The following is a 16,517-nucleotide window of genomic DNA, read 5'->3' on the forward strand; positions in this document are numbered from 1 at the left end:
AAATGTACGGAAGCTATGCCAGTCAGTCATAGTGTATCGATATACTGTACGATGGAGAGGTACGTCTGTGGACTTATTACATTTCATTTTTATCTTAATTGATACAACTGAGTGATCGGAAGATCCAAGAGGAGACAGAACGGAAACTGAACATAGTTCAGGGCAAGTTGTGAGACAAAGCTCTAGGAGACTTGCATACTGACCGTCATTGTCGGGCACACGGGTGGGTTCGTGAACAATCTGAGTGAGGTCATAAGCAATGGTGAAATCATGACAGAACCTCCTCTCATCATCGGTCTTGTTTGAGTGGGTAAACAATTCGACGTTGTGAACATTGTAGTCTCCACATACGTGAATGTTAGCGGAAGAATATGCTGATAGAACTTGGTCAATTTTCTCAGATATGCTTTTAAAGATAGTAACTCTGCTATTATGGCGGCAATAGAGAGTAAATATAAATACAGTAGTGTGAGCTAGTTTAACTCGGAAGCACATAAAGGGTAATTTAGGATCTCCTCTTGAAATGTCCATACCACATGGGAATCCATCTTTAATATAGGTACATATTTCATGCCCATGTCGATCTTGGGGGTCAGATTTGGAAGTTAAGTCAGAGTATCCCTTAATTACGAAATCATTTGAGGAAATAGTCTGTCCAATGCCAGTTTCGCTTAGAAATAAAAGGTATGGTTTAGTCTACTCTAATTGGGCTTCAACCTCCGGAAAGTTAGAACGTAGACCCCTGATGTTGGAGAAGGAGACATGTAAGTGGGAATCTACGTTGGAAGTTGGAGAGCCGAACTTTTTTACACAGGCGGTGTGTATAGACTTTCTCTCCATTTTCTACATTTATACATAGTATGTGCTATACTATGACATTTTTAGCGATCGCAGTAATAATTTTTCTTTCTTCGCAAACATTAATAAACAAGTAATTCTTCGGCTACATACCAATACAAAAAAAAAGGATTTTCTAATTGTATACCATATTATGTTACAAAGGGGGACAGAGAATAAAAAAAAATTAAACGTGAAAGAAAAATACGTCGCTTCCCATGTGCAACAGTATTACATCTCTAAGATGATACTGAAGAGAGCAATTGCTGAACGTGGTGTTTCTGATTAGTCCGCAAACGAAAAGAAGACGGTGGACACAAAACGGTAAAAGTCTGCTTCTCAGTATACTTTCATCGTCTACAACTCATCAGAGTGGCTGAATCTAGCGAGATTCGAAATTGGGACCCCATTACCGATTTCGAATCTGATGAGTCGTAGACAAGGAAACACGTGTCAGTGGAGAATTATATTTTAAAAATGAAAAATAATATATATGTCTCTCCTTAAGTAAAAATTATTCCCAACTCGCATTTAGGTAAAAATGCACTTTCGTAAATAATTGAATTCATTCTGGACGTATCGCAAAAACAAAACAAATAATAATAATAATAATAATAATAATAATAATAATAATAATAATTATAATATATATATATATATATATATACATATATATATATATGTGTATGTGCGTGTGTATTTATATTTCTTGGTCTCACTATCTCTTTTGTACACATGCATCTGGTTTATGTCTCTTTTGTCCGTTTAATTAAAGTTTTAAAACAGAACCAATATATTCGTGGTTCTAGATAAATAAGCAACAAAAAGAACGGAACCGAACCACTATTTAAAGAAATAGTGTTATACTGAAGATGTACGGGTGTATGATATTATATGTTCGCGATAGAAAGAGACTACAACAGAAATATTTCTTCATTACCATGCCCTTTTCTAACTCAAACATAATTAAGCAAATATCGAGCGCTACATAATTTGCAAGGCTTTACAGGTTGTATTCTACTGTAAAAAATAAAATTTTAACTAATGCGCATCCATGGGCTTAGGAAGTAGCGATTGTAAAATAGGGAGAAACAAACTGGGGAAAATCATGCTGCCATAGAAATCGAAAGTAGCTTCTAATGATTGTTTATACGAATCATAGGAATTCCGATATAAGTAATTATCATTGATTTTTAGGTGAGAATAATAAGTAATGTGCCGCAAATATACCCTTATCTATTTCTAACTATTGCGTTATTGCAAATGTTGTTTAGCATTGATATTTCACTGATTACGACAATTGGCTGTCAACTGAGTTGGAATAAACTTTGTAAGATTATTTTCTTTTATGCTTTTCCAAATGAGCTCTGAATTTTTTCTCAGCCTTTTTCCGTTAGTACCAACTCAATCGGATTGTATTTTTGCATGATAAAATAGATTGCAAAATTTCCTGATGAGTATATCCTCATGTGTTTATGTACACACAGTATATTTGTGTTCGTTTCTGCTTTCCCTTACCTGAAATTGATTGGTGCGTACGCTTATGTTCGTAACTCCTCATGGAAGCAATTAATAATATGTACGCATTTATAATAGCACTTTTTGTTTGTAAGAATCTGCGCGACAGCAGGCGTACACAGATTTATTGAAAGCGAAAACACTGCAAATTAAATTGCCTCAGTAGAACAGCAGATTATTGGTTTATAGATGTCAATGATAACTCGCTTTGACTGAAGACATTCGACGAATACTTATTTATTTCTATTGGATTTTTGTTTATAAAATATATTATTTCAGTAGTATGTGATTACAATAAACACATAATGTAGTAATGATAATATTAAACGCAAGGAAAATGGTGTTTATTTCCACTTTCGTCAGTTTTAAATAAATATTTTTTTCTCTCTGAAATTAGTAATTCTAGTATGATATAATTTCTGAAAGAAATAATACTGCATTACAAGTAATTATTTCATCAGATTGTGCCATCCCCTAAAATTGTTGTATAGTAGGAATCAAATATCGATTCCTTAAATGCAATCCTGGCGATGTCTAATTCCGAGGAATAGGCCGACTTTATTGTATGTCTCTGATAATTTGCGGTTATTATATTCGGCGGAATTATTACTAAAACGATTTAGAACAGGAAGAACGCCACCTAGTGTTTACTTTTATTTTCATTCAAAGTTTTTTTTATATTGTTCTAGTGTAACATTTTTGTAAACTTTAACTATTGGTTTATTTTTCTCAGTGTGATTATGAATAAATATTTGAGTTAGTGTCCCATATTTTTTTTGTTCATGGAATTATTTTATTTTTCATCGGTTTGCGACATCCGTTTCCGACACATATTTTTGCTGGCTTTTTGTTGGATGGTCGACTGATTCGTATGAATGGCATCAACCATAAATAGCGTTTTATATTCTACTCCATATTTCCCATCTTATTGACCTTTCAATATTCTATGCAATATCATATTTCCACTTTATGATTGAGCATTTTTTTTTATTCTGCTTTTCTTTTGTATTTTTCGAAAATTTGGAGATGATGACTAATAGGTATAATAATCATGTTAACTATCGCCAGTCAGTGTGAGATGGGTGCAGTTCACAAAAAAAATATGTGTTATTTAATGCAAGCCACATTCTGGTGTGCACAGATCACATTATTTATGAGTTATTTACCGCCAGCCAGGGTCTGTTGGGTAAGATCATAATTTTCATGAGATTTTTTTTTTTTTTTGGAATCGCCAGCGGTTGGTGCAGATCATAATTATCATAAGGTTTTACCTGTCGGTCAGTGACTGATTAGAGCAGATGTCAATTTTTTTATAGCATTTTCACCCCAAACAAGGCACATTGCCACTTTGTTGTCGGGGGCTATTATTAGGGGTATAAGCATCAGGGGTACTGTGTATGAAGTTGGGCAGCAAGATGTCGGTTCACGTTACACTTGAACTTCTGCATGTCAGTACAGTCGGGGGAGCAGGGACTCGGAAGGGAATCCCAAAGTCTAGCTGTTCTGGGGAAAAAACTACTAGAGTAGAAGGCTCACTTACATCTAGTGATCTCTACTGTGAAGGGGTGGTATTTAGCTGCTTGTCGGGTTTGTCGGGTGTATTTGCGTCGAAGGGGCACAAGTGTTTGCAGTTCGTCAGAGCATTCACCGTTAAAGTACTTATAGAACAGGTAGATGGAAACAACATTTCGTCGATGTGATAGAGGCTGAAGTTTAGTTGACAGTTCAGGACCTATCAGATTGGCGACTCTCTTTTGAACCTTGTCTAGGAGCGAGAGACTAGTGGCAGGTGCACCAGCCCAAATATGACAACATAATATGACAATATAAGTAATATATCGCTAGCCTGTGTATAAGTGGTACAAATCACAATACTAATAAGTTATTTATCTGCCAGCCAGTGTCTGTTGGGTTAATTACAATAGTAAGAAGTTATATATTGCCAGCGAACTTATAGAATGGTAGACATCACACCGCTCATAGGTTACGTAACGCCAGCGAGTGTATGGTTGGTACAGATCAGAATACTCATAATCTATTAATTGCCATTCAGTGCTCGATGAGTACAGATTACAATACTTCTAAGTTATTTATCGCCAGCCAGTGTCTGGTGAGTGAAGATCGCAATTCTCATAAGCTTTTTGTAAACGCCAGCCTGTCTATGAGTGGTACATATCACAATACTAATATGTCATTTATCGTCAGCCAGTATCTGGTAGGAACAGATCACAGTACTAATAAATTAATTATAGCCAGGTAGTGTCTAGTAAGTGCAGATCGCAATAATCGCAAGCTATTGATCGTCAGTGAGTGTTTTGTGAGTGAGACGCTCAATATTAAAAAGCTATTTATCGCCAGCTAGTGTCTGGTAAGTAAAGATCACAATACCCTCAAGTTATTTATTGTAAGCCAGTGTATGGTAGGTACTAATAACAATATTGCTGTTAGTTATCGCCAACCAGTGTCTGGGTAGTGCTGATCACAATACTAATAAGTTATTTATCGCCAGCAAATGTCTGGTGGCACAGACCAGAATACTTATTAGGTATTCATCTCCAGCGAGTTTATGGTGGGTTCAGGTAACAATACTTATAAGTTGTCTATCATCAACCAATGTATGAGTGCAGCCTACGATACTAATAAGTGCTCCTCTGAGCTCCAATCTCTGATCCCCCCTCGCCAATCTTTCAACATAAACACCCGTCTAGCTGAAGCCACTTCCCCACTCTTTATCTGTGCCAAAACCAAAACGTAGATTCCATGAACAAAGATTCTTTCTTAGAAGTGCACGCCTGTGGAACTCTCTTCTGTTTTCCTGTTTCCCACCTGACTACAACATGGATGTCTTCAAGTCCAACATAAACAAATTCCTGGTGAACCGCCCCCTTTAGTAAGACACTTTATCAAATCTCCAATACTAACGATTACTACGATACTATCCCATTGATTACTGTACACGCAATAACACTTGCCCCCGAGTGGGTTCCGGGCCTTGATAAGAGGTGAATATCTTGTAAAAATAAGAAAATAACAAAAGTTAGTTATCGCAAATAAGTTTCCTGTCGGCGTATGTTACAATGATAAGTTGTTTATCCCCTGCGTGTGTCCATTCGGTGAAGATCCAAATACTAATAACAGTGTCTTAGTTATATTTCTTGTAATGATATATCTCAAGCAGCTATCCATATTATTAATCTTCTTATTATGTTTTATATTCGACCTTTATCATCCTAAGCATTTCTTTAAAAAGAAAATTAGAATATTTCAAATATGTCTAATAAAACAAAATAAAATTGTCGCTTTTAATGCAAAGCTAATAAAAAGGATGTGCTTTCTGATACTATATTTAATGTAACAAAGTTTTAATATTACAAAAGTGCCAGTGAAATATAATTTATGATTAAATTACTAAAGACACTGAAAATGTCCTATCTGATTTAATTTCGAAATGCCACGGAAATACCAAATCTGATTGATTACAAAATGCCCTGGGAAGGTTCAATCTGATTAAAAACAAAATGCTCTGGTAATGTATCTTTCATTTAAATAATACAATGCCCTGGACATTTCCATTCTGTTTAATTACAAAGTACCCTGGAATTATCTGTTTTGATTGATTATAAAATGCCCTGGAAATTACTCTTCTGATTAATAAAAAATGTCCTAAAAACATTATTTTTGATTAAGAATGTAATACTCTGAATCTGTCTTTTCTGCTTGATTACAAAATTCCATGGAAATGGCTAATCTGATTAATTATAAAATGCCCTGAAATAGTCACTTTTTATTTTAAAAAATGCCCTGGAAATGTTTCTTCTGATTAATCATAACATGCTCTGAAAAAGTCAGTACTGATGAATTACAAAATGCCCTGGAAATGTCCGTTATGATTAATTAAAATTGACCGGGAAAAGCCTCTTCTGGTTAATTACAAAATTCTCTGGAAATGTTATTTCTGATTAATTACAAAAATGACCTCGGAATTTTACTTCAGATTACAAAAATACCGTGAGAAAAGTCACTACTGATAAATAACTAAATGACCTGGTAAAGACACTTTGCATTAATTACAAAAATACCCTGGAAAAGTACTTTGTTTATTAATTGAAAAAGTTCTGGAGAAGTAAATACGAATTTATTACAAGCATGCCTTGGAAAAAAAAACAACTGATTATTAATTACAAAATGCCCCTCTGATTTATTGTACGCAAAACGTTTCGTTTTTCAACTAGTAACTTAAAGGTTATAAGCTGTTAACAGCACACAAATGTCCTGAAAGAGTAACTTCTTATTAATTAAAAAAAATGCTCTGGAAAAGTTACTTTCGATGAATTATAAGAATAATTTCGGATTGCTGGGCAGCTTACGATTGATTGGAAAACGTAGTTAATTATTAGCGTGCCACAGTTGTCAATGTATGGTGAGTGCAGATCAAAATAATAAGTTATTTATTGCCTGCCAGTGTCTGTGTGGTGCAGCTTACCGTACCTATAAATTGATTACCGCCAGCCAGTGTCTGGTTTGTGCAGATCACAATACTAAAAAAAAAAATTGATCGGCAGCTAGTGTATGATAGGTGGAAATCCAAATAATAAGTTAATTACCGCCAGCGGGCCTTTAGTCAGTGCAGATCATAATAATAACAAATTATTTATTGTGATCCACTGTACAGCAGGTGCAGATAATAATAGGAAAAAAAGTTAGTTATTGCCAGCCAGTGCTTGGTCGGTGCAGATTACAATACCCTCAGTTAATAGTATAATATTAATAGTTTTTTTTTTTATCGTCAGCCAATTAAATTTTATTCGATATATTAATGTTGCAAGATCGGGATAAAATTAGAACAGTTCTGCAAATTGATGCAATTGTGTCAGCAGAGATATCAGGACCTGAAGATCAAGAGATTTGCGATTTAGTAAAGGTTGTAATGCTACATAACCGAACGCCATCGTAAGTGTTTGATTATGTGGTCATTTTCTTACCAAATGTGTGTTTTTAAAACTTTCGGCTATCGTAGAATTTTCACGAGTTCTGCTAATAATAATAATAATAATAATAATAATAATAATAATAATAATAATAATAATAATAATAATAATAATAACAATAATAACAATAATAACAATAATAACAATAATAACAATAATAACAATAATAATAATAATAATAACAATAATAACAATAATAACAATAATAATAATAATAATAATAATAATAATAATCATAATCATAATCATAATAATCATAATCATAATAATAATAATAATAATAATAATAATAATAATAATAATAATAACATTAATAATAATAATAACATTAATAATAATAATAATAACATTAATAATAATAATAATAATAATATTAATAATAATAATAATAATAATAATAATGATAATAATAATAATAATAATAATAATAATACTAATAATAATAATAATAATAATATTATTATTATTATTATTATTATTATTATTATTATTAACAATGATGATACAATGGAAAGGCATAATATGTTCAATATTAAAAAAAAAGTGCTAAACAAAAACTACATTTTACAATCTAACTGATACGCCATCAATAATAAACTCTCTATAATACTTCCAAATATCTATTAAGAGTTTTTGTGCTATGAATTGATAGAAATGAGTATTTATCAAGAAGACTTTCCGGTTCTGTTATTTATCAAGAACACTTTCCGGTTCTATTATTCATCAAGAACACCTTCCGGTTTTATTAGTTATAAAGAACATTTTCCGGCTCTATCACATCAAATACGAAACGACCGTTTCGCAAAAAAGAACATATTAATGGCTGTAACTATAAACCTATCTATACCTTTTTTTTCTTTGGATTTTATTTTTATACGATTACTTTTATATCGGACACTGCCTCGCCATATGCTGAATATATAGGAAAAGGTAAAAGAGTCCAAGGTCTGATTATGGGTAGAAACATTTTTCTTCAGATATGATTTTCTGAAGTATAATTTTCTTGATTCGATTAAAGGTGTTGCACGAATGATTTCTGCAGTTTTCTCTATTCTATATTGGATCACGTGTAAAACAGAACGCTGTTTAAATGCGTTATTATTGGTGATTCTGAATTCCAAATTTTGCTTTATTGCTTTGAGATGCAGAGGATGGTTGAAATATGGATGAGAAGTCATTTATAGCGTCAAAACATGTTTCCATTTAAATAATGTAACAACATATGCGATGCCATTTTTCATATAAAATTATTATAATACTATTATTATATGACCTACAAATCCTAATGCCGACTTCTTAAAGAAAAATAATTATTTTCTAAATTGATTCCGAAAGCTAGATGTGGTCTCGTTTCTTTAAAATTAACTATTATTTGTAATTTTAAAAGACTAACAAGTGACTTGAATATGTCGAGCGTAAAATAGCATATAAATCACAACTGGTGATCTTAAAAAAAAGCTTAGCCTTTGATTATTTTTAGATTGCCTTACTGTAGTGTTTTCCCGGCCTTATTAAAAAGATTAAAATCAAACACTTCAAAACAAAACCGTATATTCGGCATAAAAATGATAAAAGAAAGAAAAAATATAAAATATTAAAAAAATGTAAATACATTTTCATTTTCTTAATTTCTGGAAAGTCATTTATCTACTCAGGCATATATATATATATATATATATATATATATATATATATATATATATATATATATATATGCATACATATATATATATATATGCATACATATATATATATGCATACATATATATATATGCATACATATATATATATGCATACATATATATATATTAGATATATATATATGTATATGTATGTATATGTACATAGAAACATGTACATATTTATATTTATATATGTGTGTGTTTGTGTGTGTGTTTAGATATTCTTTATACAGTCTGTGACTATACCCTCTGTCGTAAAGAATGATAACAATATTGTATGCACTTCAATAATTTTTAATTGTCTGCTTTCTGACAAGACTCTTAATGCGAAGTAGAAGTAAAAAGCAAAAAAGAGCAAAAACAAAAACAATAAACAGGTGCCAGGTTGTTAATGAGATACAATCGTTATATTTTTGGTTTGTTCGCATGCGCTTGGACACACGTTGCTTCTAGACGGATGTGTAGACCGGTATTCCACGAGAGCGCCCACAAACATTTACAAGTCTCAGTGTATAAATGTAAACGACATAAGCGGCAACAGAAATGAGTAAAATGAATAAAGAAATTGAAAAAAATGATTTAAGACGATACTTAAGACTCTACGAATTCCACTTGTTACTTCGGAAAATGACCAAACAATAGACGAATTGGTTAAACTGCAGGAATAGCGCATGGATACAACAACAACAACAGCAGCAACAACAGCAACAACAGCAGCAGCAACAACAACAGCAACAGCAACAACAACAGCACCACCACCAACAACAACAACAGCAACAACAATAATAACAGCAGCAGCAATAACAATGACAGCAGCAACAACAACAACAGCAGCAATAAAAATGACAGTAACAAAAACAACAACATCAACAGCAACCACAACATGAACAGCAACAACAACATCATCAGCAACAACAACAACAACAACAGCAACAACAAAAACAGCAGTAACAACATCAACAGCAACAACAACATCAACAACAACAACATGAGCAGCAACAGCAAAAACGACAACAGAATCAACAGCAACAACAAGAGCAGCAGCAGCAGCAACAACAACACCAACAAATACAACAACAACAAATGCAACAACAACAACAACAACAACAACAACAACAACAACAACAACAACAACAACAACAACAACAACAGGCGTCGCTAACAAAAGAATTGAAAAACTTATCCGTGAACTATTTGCGCATAGTTTCTCTACTTTATTACATTAAATCGAATTTAATTGCTGTTAAATATCATATCATACAACATTCTACCTCGAAAATTATATATGAGAATGCGTTCTTTTTGTTTACGTTATCTTCATTTTCATATTTATTCTTTCCCGACGTTTGCCCACCGAATTCTCTGGCATCGTCAGATGTATAACACCGACGGGATAGCAATGCTGAGTCTCTTAACTCTGTATTCGTGAATTGCTGTCTTCCATAGTTGTTGTTGCTTTACAGCATTTTTCTTAACTAATCCTCAGGCTGATGTCGAGTAGGATTGAAACAACTACCTTCAGACAATGCTCTCCTGGAACTGTAGAAATCCAACGTATCTATTAACTGCGCCATGAGTTATATGTTCTAGTCTTATAACTCCAATTTTTTGTTATTATCCTGTCCTCCATCGTCGAGTTCGTAGAGAATGCCATAGTATTGTATTACTGGAATCCTTTGAGATGTATAATTTGTATATTAATTTATTTATTTTCTGACTGTTACCCTATCTTCATATTTTTGTTTCACGACAACTAGGAAAGGCAGTAATTACTGTAGATACAGTTGAGAGACTCAGTATTCCTATCCCGTAGCGGTTAACCGCCTGACGAAGACCAGAGGAATAGTTGTCCGAAACGTCGCGAAACAATAACTATGAAGATGAGGATAATAATCCACAAATATATAAATAAATATAACAAATTCCTCATCTCAAAAGATTCCAATAATAAAATAATATAAATTTCCTTTTTTTTTAATTTATATATAACATCGACTAATTAAACACCCAATTCAATATATGGACAAAACAATGTTAAACAAAATGAAAAGTGAATTCATAAAACACAATTTTAAATTAATCTGTCTTTGATTAACTCGTTAACAATATTCATTTATTACTCTCAGAGTAAATACAAATAACAACCCGTACTTATTCAAACTCCAGATATATCACGCTGATGGCTAGTCATCTTTTAGCAATTTTTATAAATTGATATTCCTTGAAAATTTCTTCCACCAACAACGATACACACACATTGTCCAAGATACTTCTAAATAAGGAACTATATGGTGACAATAGTTTTCTACTTCAGCACAACACTTGATTATAAAGATTTTAAAACGAATGCGCTTTAACTAATTTAATACAAGCTTTCAATATTTTACAGTACGCGCCATTGCACTAAAGTTTCAATAATTCCCCGATACGGTAATGAATACTACATTCTTTTTTCAACAGTTATGTAGAAGAAATGCACTTTTCTGTTGACTAATGACGGGCGTTCCTCTCAATATTTCTAATACATTTCAGCGATTTGCTGACAGTGCTTCTCCATCGTAATGGTTTCGTCTACATTAAAAAAGACACTGTAATTGATGAGACCGGTCGTGGACAGCTAAACATTCAGCATGACCTTCTTTTGATGTAACTCTGGCTTCAGGAAGTGTCATGAGGCTTCGTCGGCATCTACCCACTCCGTTGAGAGTAAATGGTTGTCGTAAAGACCCCTCTTTTTATCACAAGTAACAACCCGGTCGGGGAACGGGCCGTTGTTGTTACGGAAAAGAAGGGAAAGTAACATTCTATAATGACGTTTCTTTTAGTTAGCGTTGAATGCATGAGGCGCGCATTTATCAAGTTTTCTAGTCTTTCTAAACTATCTCAAGTGGTTAGAAATCGTCTTATACGTTACGCTTAATTCGGAAGCATTTGTCGAAAAGCTGTGCTCTACTAAGGCTCTGAATTAATCGTTGTCAATATCCGATAACCGACCACTTACCTCATTATCTCTAACACTCTCGTTGCCGCCACAGAATTTCTTCAACCACCCTTCTACTGTGTGTTCAGTATTAGTTTCTGCGGCAAGCGCTTCGCGTTTCAGTTTCTTTTCGGCCTGGCTTGAATTGAACTCTGATTATAATGCATTTTTTTTGTTGCCATGTATCATTCAATGTTCTTAAAAGAGGAAAACTGTTTAAAAACAATTGTAATTTAAGATTAAGTGAAAACGCTATTTAAAAATATGTATAGAGAAAAAGTATGACAACAGTTACTTATTTTAAAATACATCTTTTGAAATCAAAATTTAAAATTCGGTAAGAAATTTCTCATCAACCTAATAGCAACAGGTGCTAGTGCTATCAGTTTTATTTGATGGACCATTTATATAAAATACTTTTTGCAGATCACTTACCTTAGATTTCACTATATATTTTTGAGTAAATAATTCGACAATTTTTGTGCAATGGTTTGCTTTTGCGGTTTATTTGGGATTGTTTCCGCATTTGAGTATTTTTTCTAATGATGTGTTGCAATTAATCTGTAAGTGTTATTATCTCAGCCATCTCTTTATTCCAAATTCTCACGATATTTTTAATAGTTTTTATCGTTGTTTCTTGTACTCCTGAAATGTGTTATCATTTTATTGACTTACCTTTGGCATACACAATTTTACGCTGCTTGTATGCGATTCGAAACTATTCCGATAAAATCAGCGACAGTATAATTAATATTGCTTACAATCATGTCTATCATTTTGATAGTCGTCCTACTCCCTCCCACAATAATTCAGCATATTGAATCATAGAAAGTTAACGCACAGTTTTGCTCGGTCGTATAATATGCTTTATGTTGATATTATAATTCGTCCAGGTTTCGTACATATTATTATAGAGTCGTGATTTCAAAAGTAAATAAAAAAAGCACTTTCGTTCTAATATCGAAACCGAAATAGTAGCATTTAACGCTGGGGACGGAACCACTGTACCAACGTTACGCAGATATGAACTAATTAAAAATGAAAAATAAAACTCAGATGAATAAAAAAATATATACAATGACTTTTTCAATTTTGACCCATTTTGAACCCCTTAAAAAAATATTTTAGTCAGCTAAAGACCATTAAAAAGTGTTCATAAAAAAACATCATTTGAGAGCACACACTACGCTTAAATGTGATATTTAAATGTATGTTGATTTTTATTTATTATTATAGAGATAATATTTTATAGATTATTTTGTAAATGGCTGTGATCCAAAACGTAAAAATAAGTATTCGTTTATCATCAATACGAATCGAAATCAAAACCTTCCTTGTCTTTATCATCTATTCTCACATAGATATCAAAACTTCAAAAAGTAACGCAGTTAAATGTGCAAATGTATAATTTGACAGTCAAGTTCCAATCTTTATTTATTCTTCTTTAACAGCTATTTTACCCTGCTAAAACAAAATTAAATTTGTTCGACTGGTCTGAATCTCCTATATATCAAGTTATAAGCTGACTAATATATTATATTTAAGTAAAACATCCAAATGGTCGGAATATCTTAGGTAGGAAGGCCCATAGACTCAATGCCGCTACGAATAAATACAAAAGAAGTGTTAATAATGCATATAATATTAACGAAAATAGACACAAGAATATAGTTGCCTTATCCATCTAAACACTTTGTGATGACTTTGCGTCATTTTTTTACATCTCCTTTGCTGTTATTTTGCGATGAGAAAACCCCAGGTGTAGTATTTGTTCAGTTCTCACCCAGAAAGGGTCGTTCTAGACTGTGGCATTGTAGAGCCTTCAGCCCAGCTATCTGCCGTCATTTGTATTTCCTCGTATAAAAAATCTATTTATCTTGGGCTATTACTAAGCGAGTCAGAAAATATATTGATATTACTAAATCTTTCTATATTTATCTGACACCGAAAACGTAATCCTCTTGATAAAATACTGACATTCTGTGGCAGTTAAAGGGAAATAACTCCTTAAAGAACAATTATAGATATGTTATGGTATTTTTTGCCATTGTAATATCATCGAAATAATCAAACGACTTTATCTGGAGTAACTTTTAATAGGCGGATAGATTATAGAAGTCATCTCATGTGTTTTGGAGATAAGTAATTGTTAGGTTAAAAACACTTAGTATGAACGCTTTTTTTTTGGCTTGGATTAAAGTAAAGTCTTATTCTTTCTAATAAATATATAGATCATTAAAGAACCGGTAATATAGAGAAATTCAAATGGGCATCTCTTTTCAGTAACATAGTGTAACGAAAGAGTTATATGAAGACATACGCTGTTTGTTTTCATATATTAGCCTAACTACATACTAAATATCTACACACACTAAAAAGACCTGATAACGTGAGGATTGGTCTGGAAATTAAAATATAATACTTATATATATATATATATATATATGTATGTATATATATATATATAAGTATTATATTTTAATTTTCATATATATATATATATATATATTATATTTTAAATTCCAGACCAATGTATGTATATATATATGTGTGTGTGTGTGTGTGTGTGGGTGTGTGTGTGGGTGTGTGTGGTGAGAGCTGTCGACTGTCAATGTGACTGAAATAGGTTCGATGCACGGCTGGGGAAAGGTGTATGACTTGCCCCACGTATAAGTTGTGGTACAACGAAACATTACTCTATGTGGATGACTATATATATATATATATATATATATATATATATATATATATATATATATATGTATATATATATGTATGTATATATATATGTATATATATATATATATAGGTTAATCATTTACTTGAAACGTACTCGCTTTGTATGTATTAATCATAATAGATTAAAAATATCTCTCACAAATTATTTTTTTTTATAATGAAATGTGTATTTTTTATACAAATTTTGTAAATTTGGACAAAAGTCCAGCTTAATGACTGATTTTCTTAAGGGTTCAGAACGTATATAGTGAAGAAAATACTTCTCCAAATATTAGGTTTTCTTAGTTGGTCATATATATATGTATATATATATATATATATATATATATATATATATATATATATATATATATATATATATATATAGAATAGCAAAAGTGCCTGTCCTTGACTGGGTTCAAAAACAACCTACAGAAAATGGACTCTGATTATGAAAGTATTATAGGTTATGAAAAGGAAGTGTTGTACAGAGAAAGCTTCGAATTTGGGGCTATCAAAACGAAAGCAAAATGTGATGAAAGTAAAAACAAAATACATAAACCCCATAATTTATTATACCATACCTATTCACACTGAAACACTTATCACAATATTCTTTGGATATATATATTAAAAAACCTTGTTAAACTTTGTGACATATTTCCATTCTATGGAGGTCAGGCGGGAACGAACATCCCATAATTTTATTATACCATATTTCTTCAAACTAACACATAATTATAAAAGTATACTTACGGAGATAGATATGAAAAGTCTTTATTAAAGTCTGTGTCTATTTTCATACTATGGAGGTCAGGTGCGAACGCAGACCCCACAATTTTATTATACCATCCCTATTTAAGTTAAAACCTTATTATCAAATTATTCTCATGTACATCTATACCAAACACACTTGTAAACGTTTTTTTTTTTTTATTTCTAATTTTTTTATTTCCATACTTTGTCGACCAAGCGCGAACGCAGACCCTACAATTTTAATGAACAACCGTTCTGCCAGATCAAACATCCCCATTCCTGTGTCTCGATACATCTTCTATCATAATATGTAATCGGTTGTTTAAAATAGTCAACCATATAGGAGTCTATTCGTGACCAGACACACACACACACACCAGCGCGCGCACAATCAGCTTCATATTATATATATATATATATATATATATATATATATATTTATATATATACACACATATATATATATATATACATATATTGTATTCGTTACGTTAGAATATGAACATTGTATATATCCAGTTTAATAAAAGTGATGAGCTTATACATGTCTTATACGTAAGATTGGAAATTCGGAATCAATCTATAGTGTTCACGATAAATTTCGCGGCTTTTTTTACAATAGGAAACGCACAAACGAGCATATGCATGTAGTTTATGAGACACACACACACGCGCGCACAAACATATATATATATATATATATATATATACACTTATATATACATATAGATACACATATATATGTGTGCGGACATATATATATATATATATATTTATATATATATATATATATATATATATATATATATATATATATATATATATGCAACGGTCAACTATTTACATTATTTAAAAAAAACAGTACATCAAAAGCGTCCGATGTAAAGTAAATGGTTTATTAAAAACATATTTTAGATAGCTTTCTGAAAAACCTACTCAAAAGGGAGCAGCGTTTCGCAACAGCGGTATCCCAATATATATATATATATATATATATATATATATATATATATATATATATACATACATACATATATA

General features: G+C 31.8%; 1 protein-coding gene across 1 annotated transcript in view; it reads left to right on the forward strand.

Moving 5' to 3' along the window:
- The first annotated feature begins 7,171 nt into the window (after positions 1-7,171).
- The window catches only part of LOC145247809 (uncharacterized), a 1,402,654-nt gene continuing 1,393,308 nt past the window's right edge, over positions 7,172-16,517 (forward strand). Inside the window, exon 1 of the mRNA XM_080109443.1 lies at positions 7,172-7,305. Coding sequence (XP_079965569.1) covers positions 7,172-7,305 — 134 coding nt within the window. The remainder of the gene's footprint in view (positions 7,306-16,517) is intronic.

The sequence above is a fragment of the Euprymna scolopes genome, chromosome 26 (assembly GCF_053919585.1).
Source record: "Euprymna scolopes isolate OS-2025 chromosome 26, ASM5391958v1, whole genome shotgun sequence".
NCBI lineage: Eukaryota > Metazoa > Mollusca > Cephalopoda > Sepiida > Sepiolidae > Euprymna > Euprymna scolopes.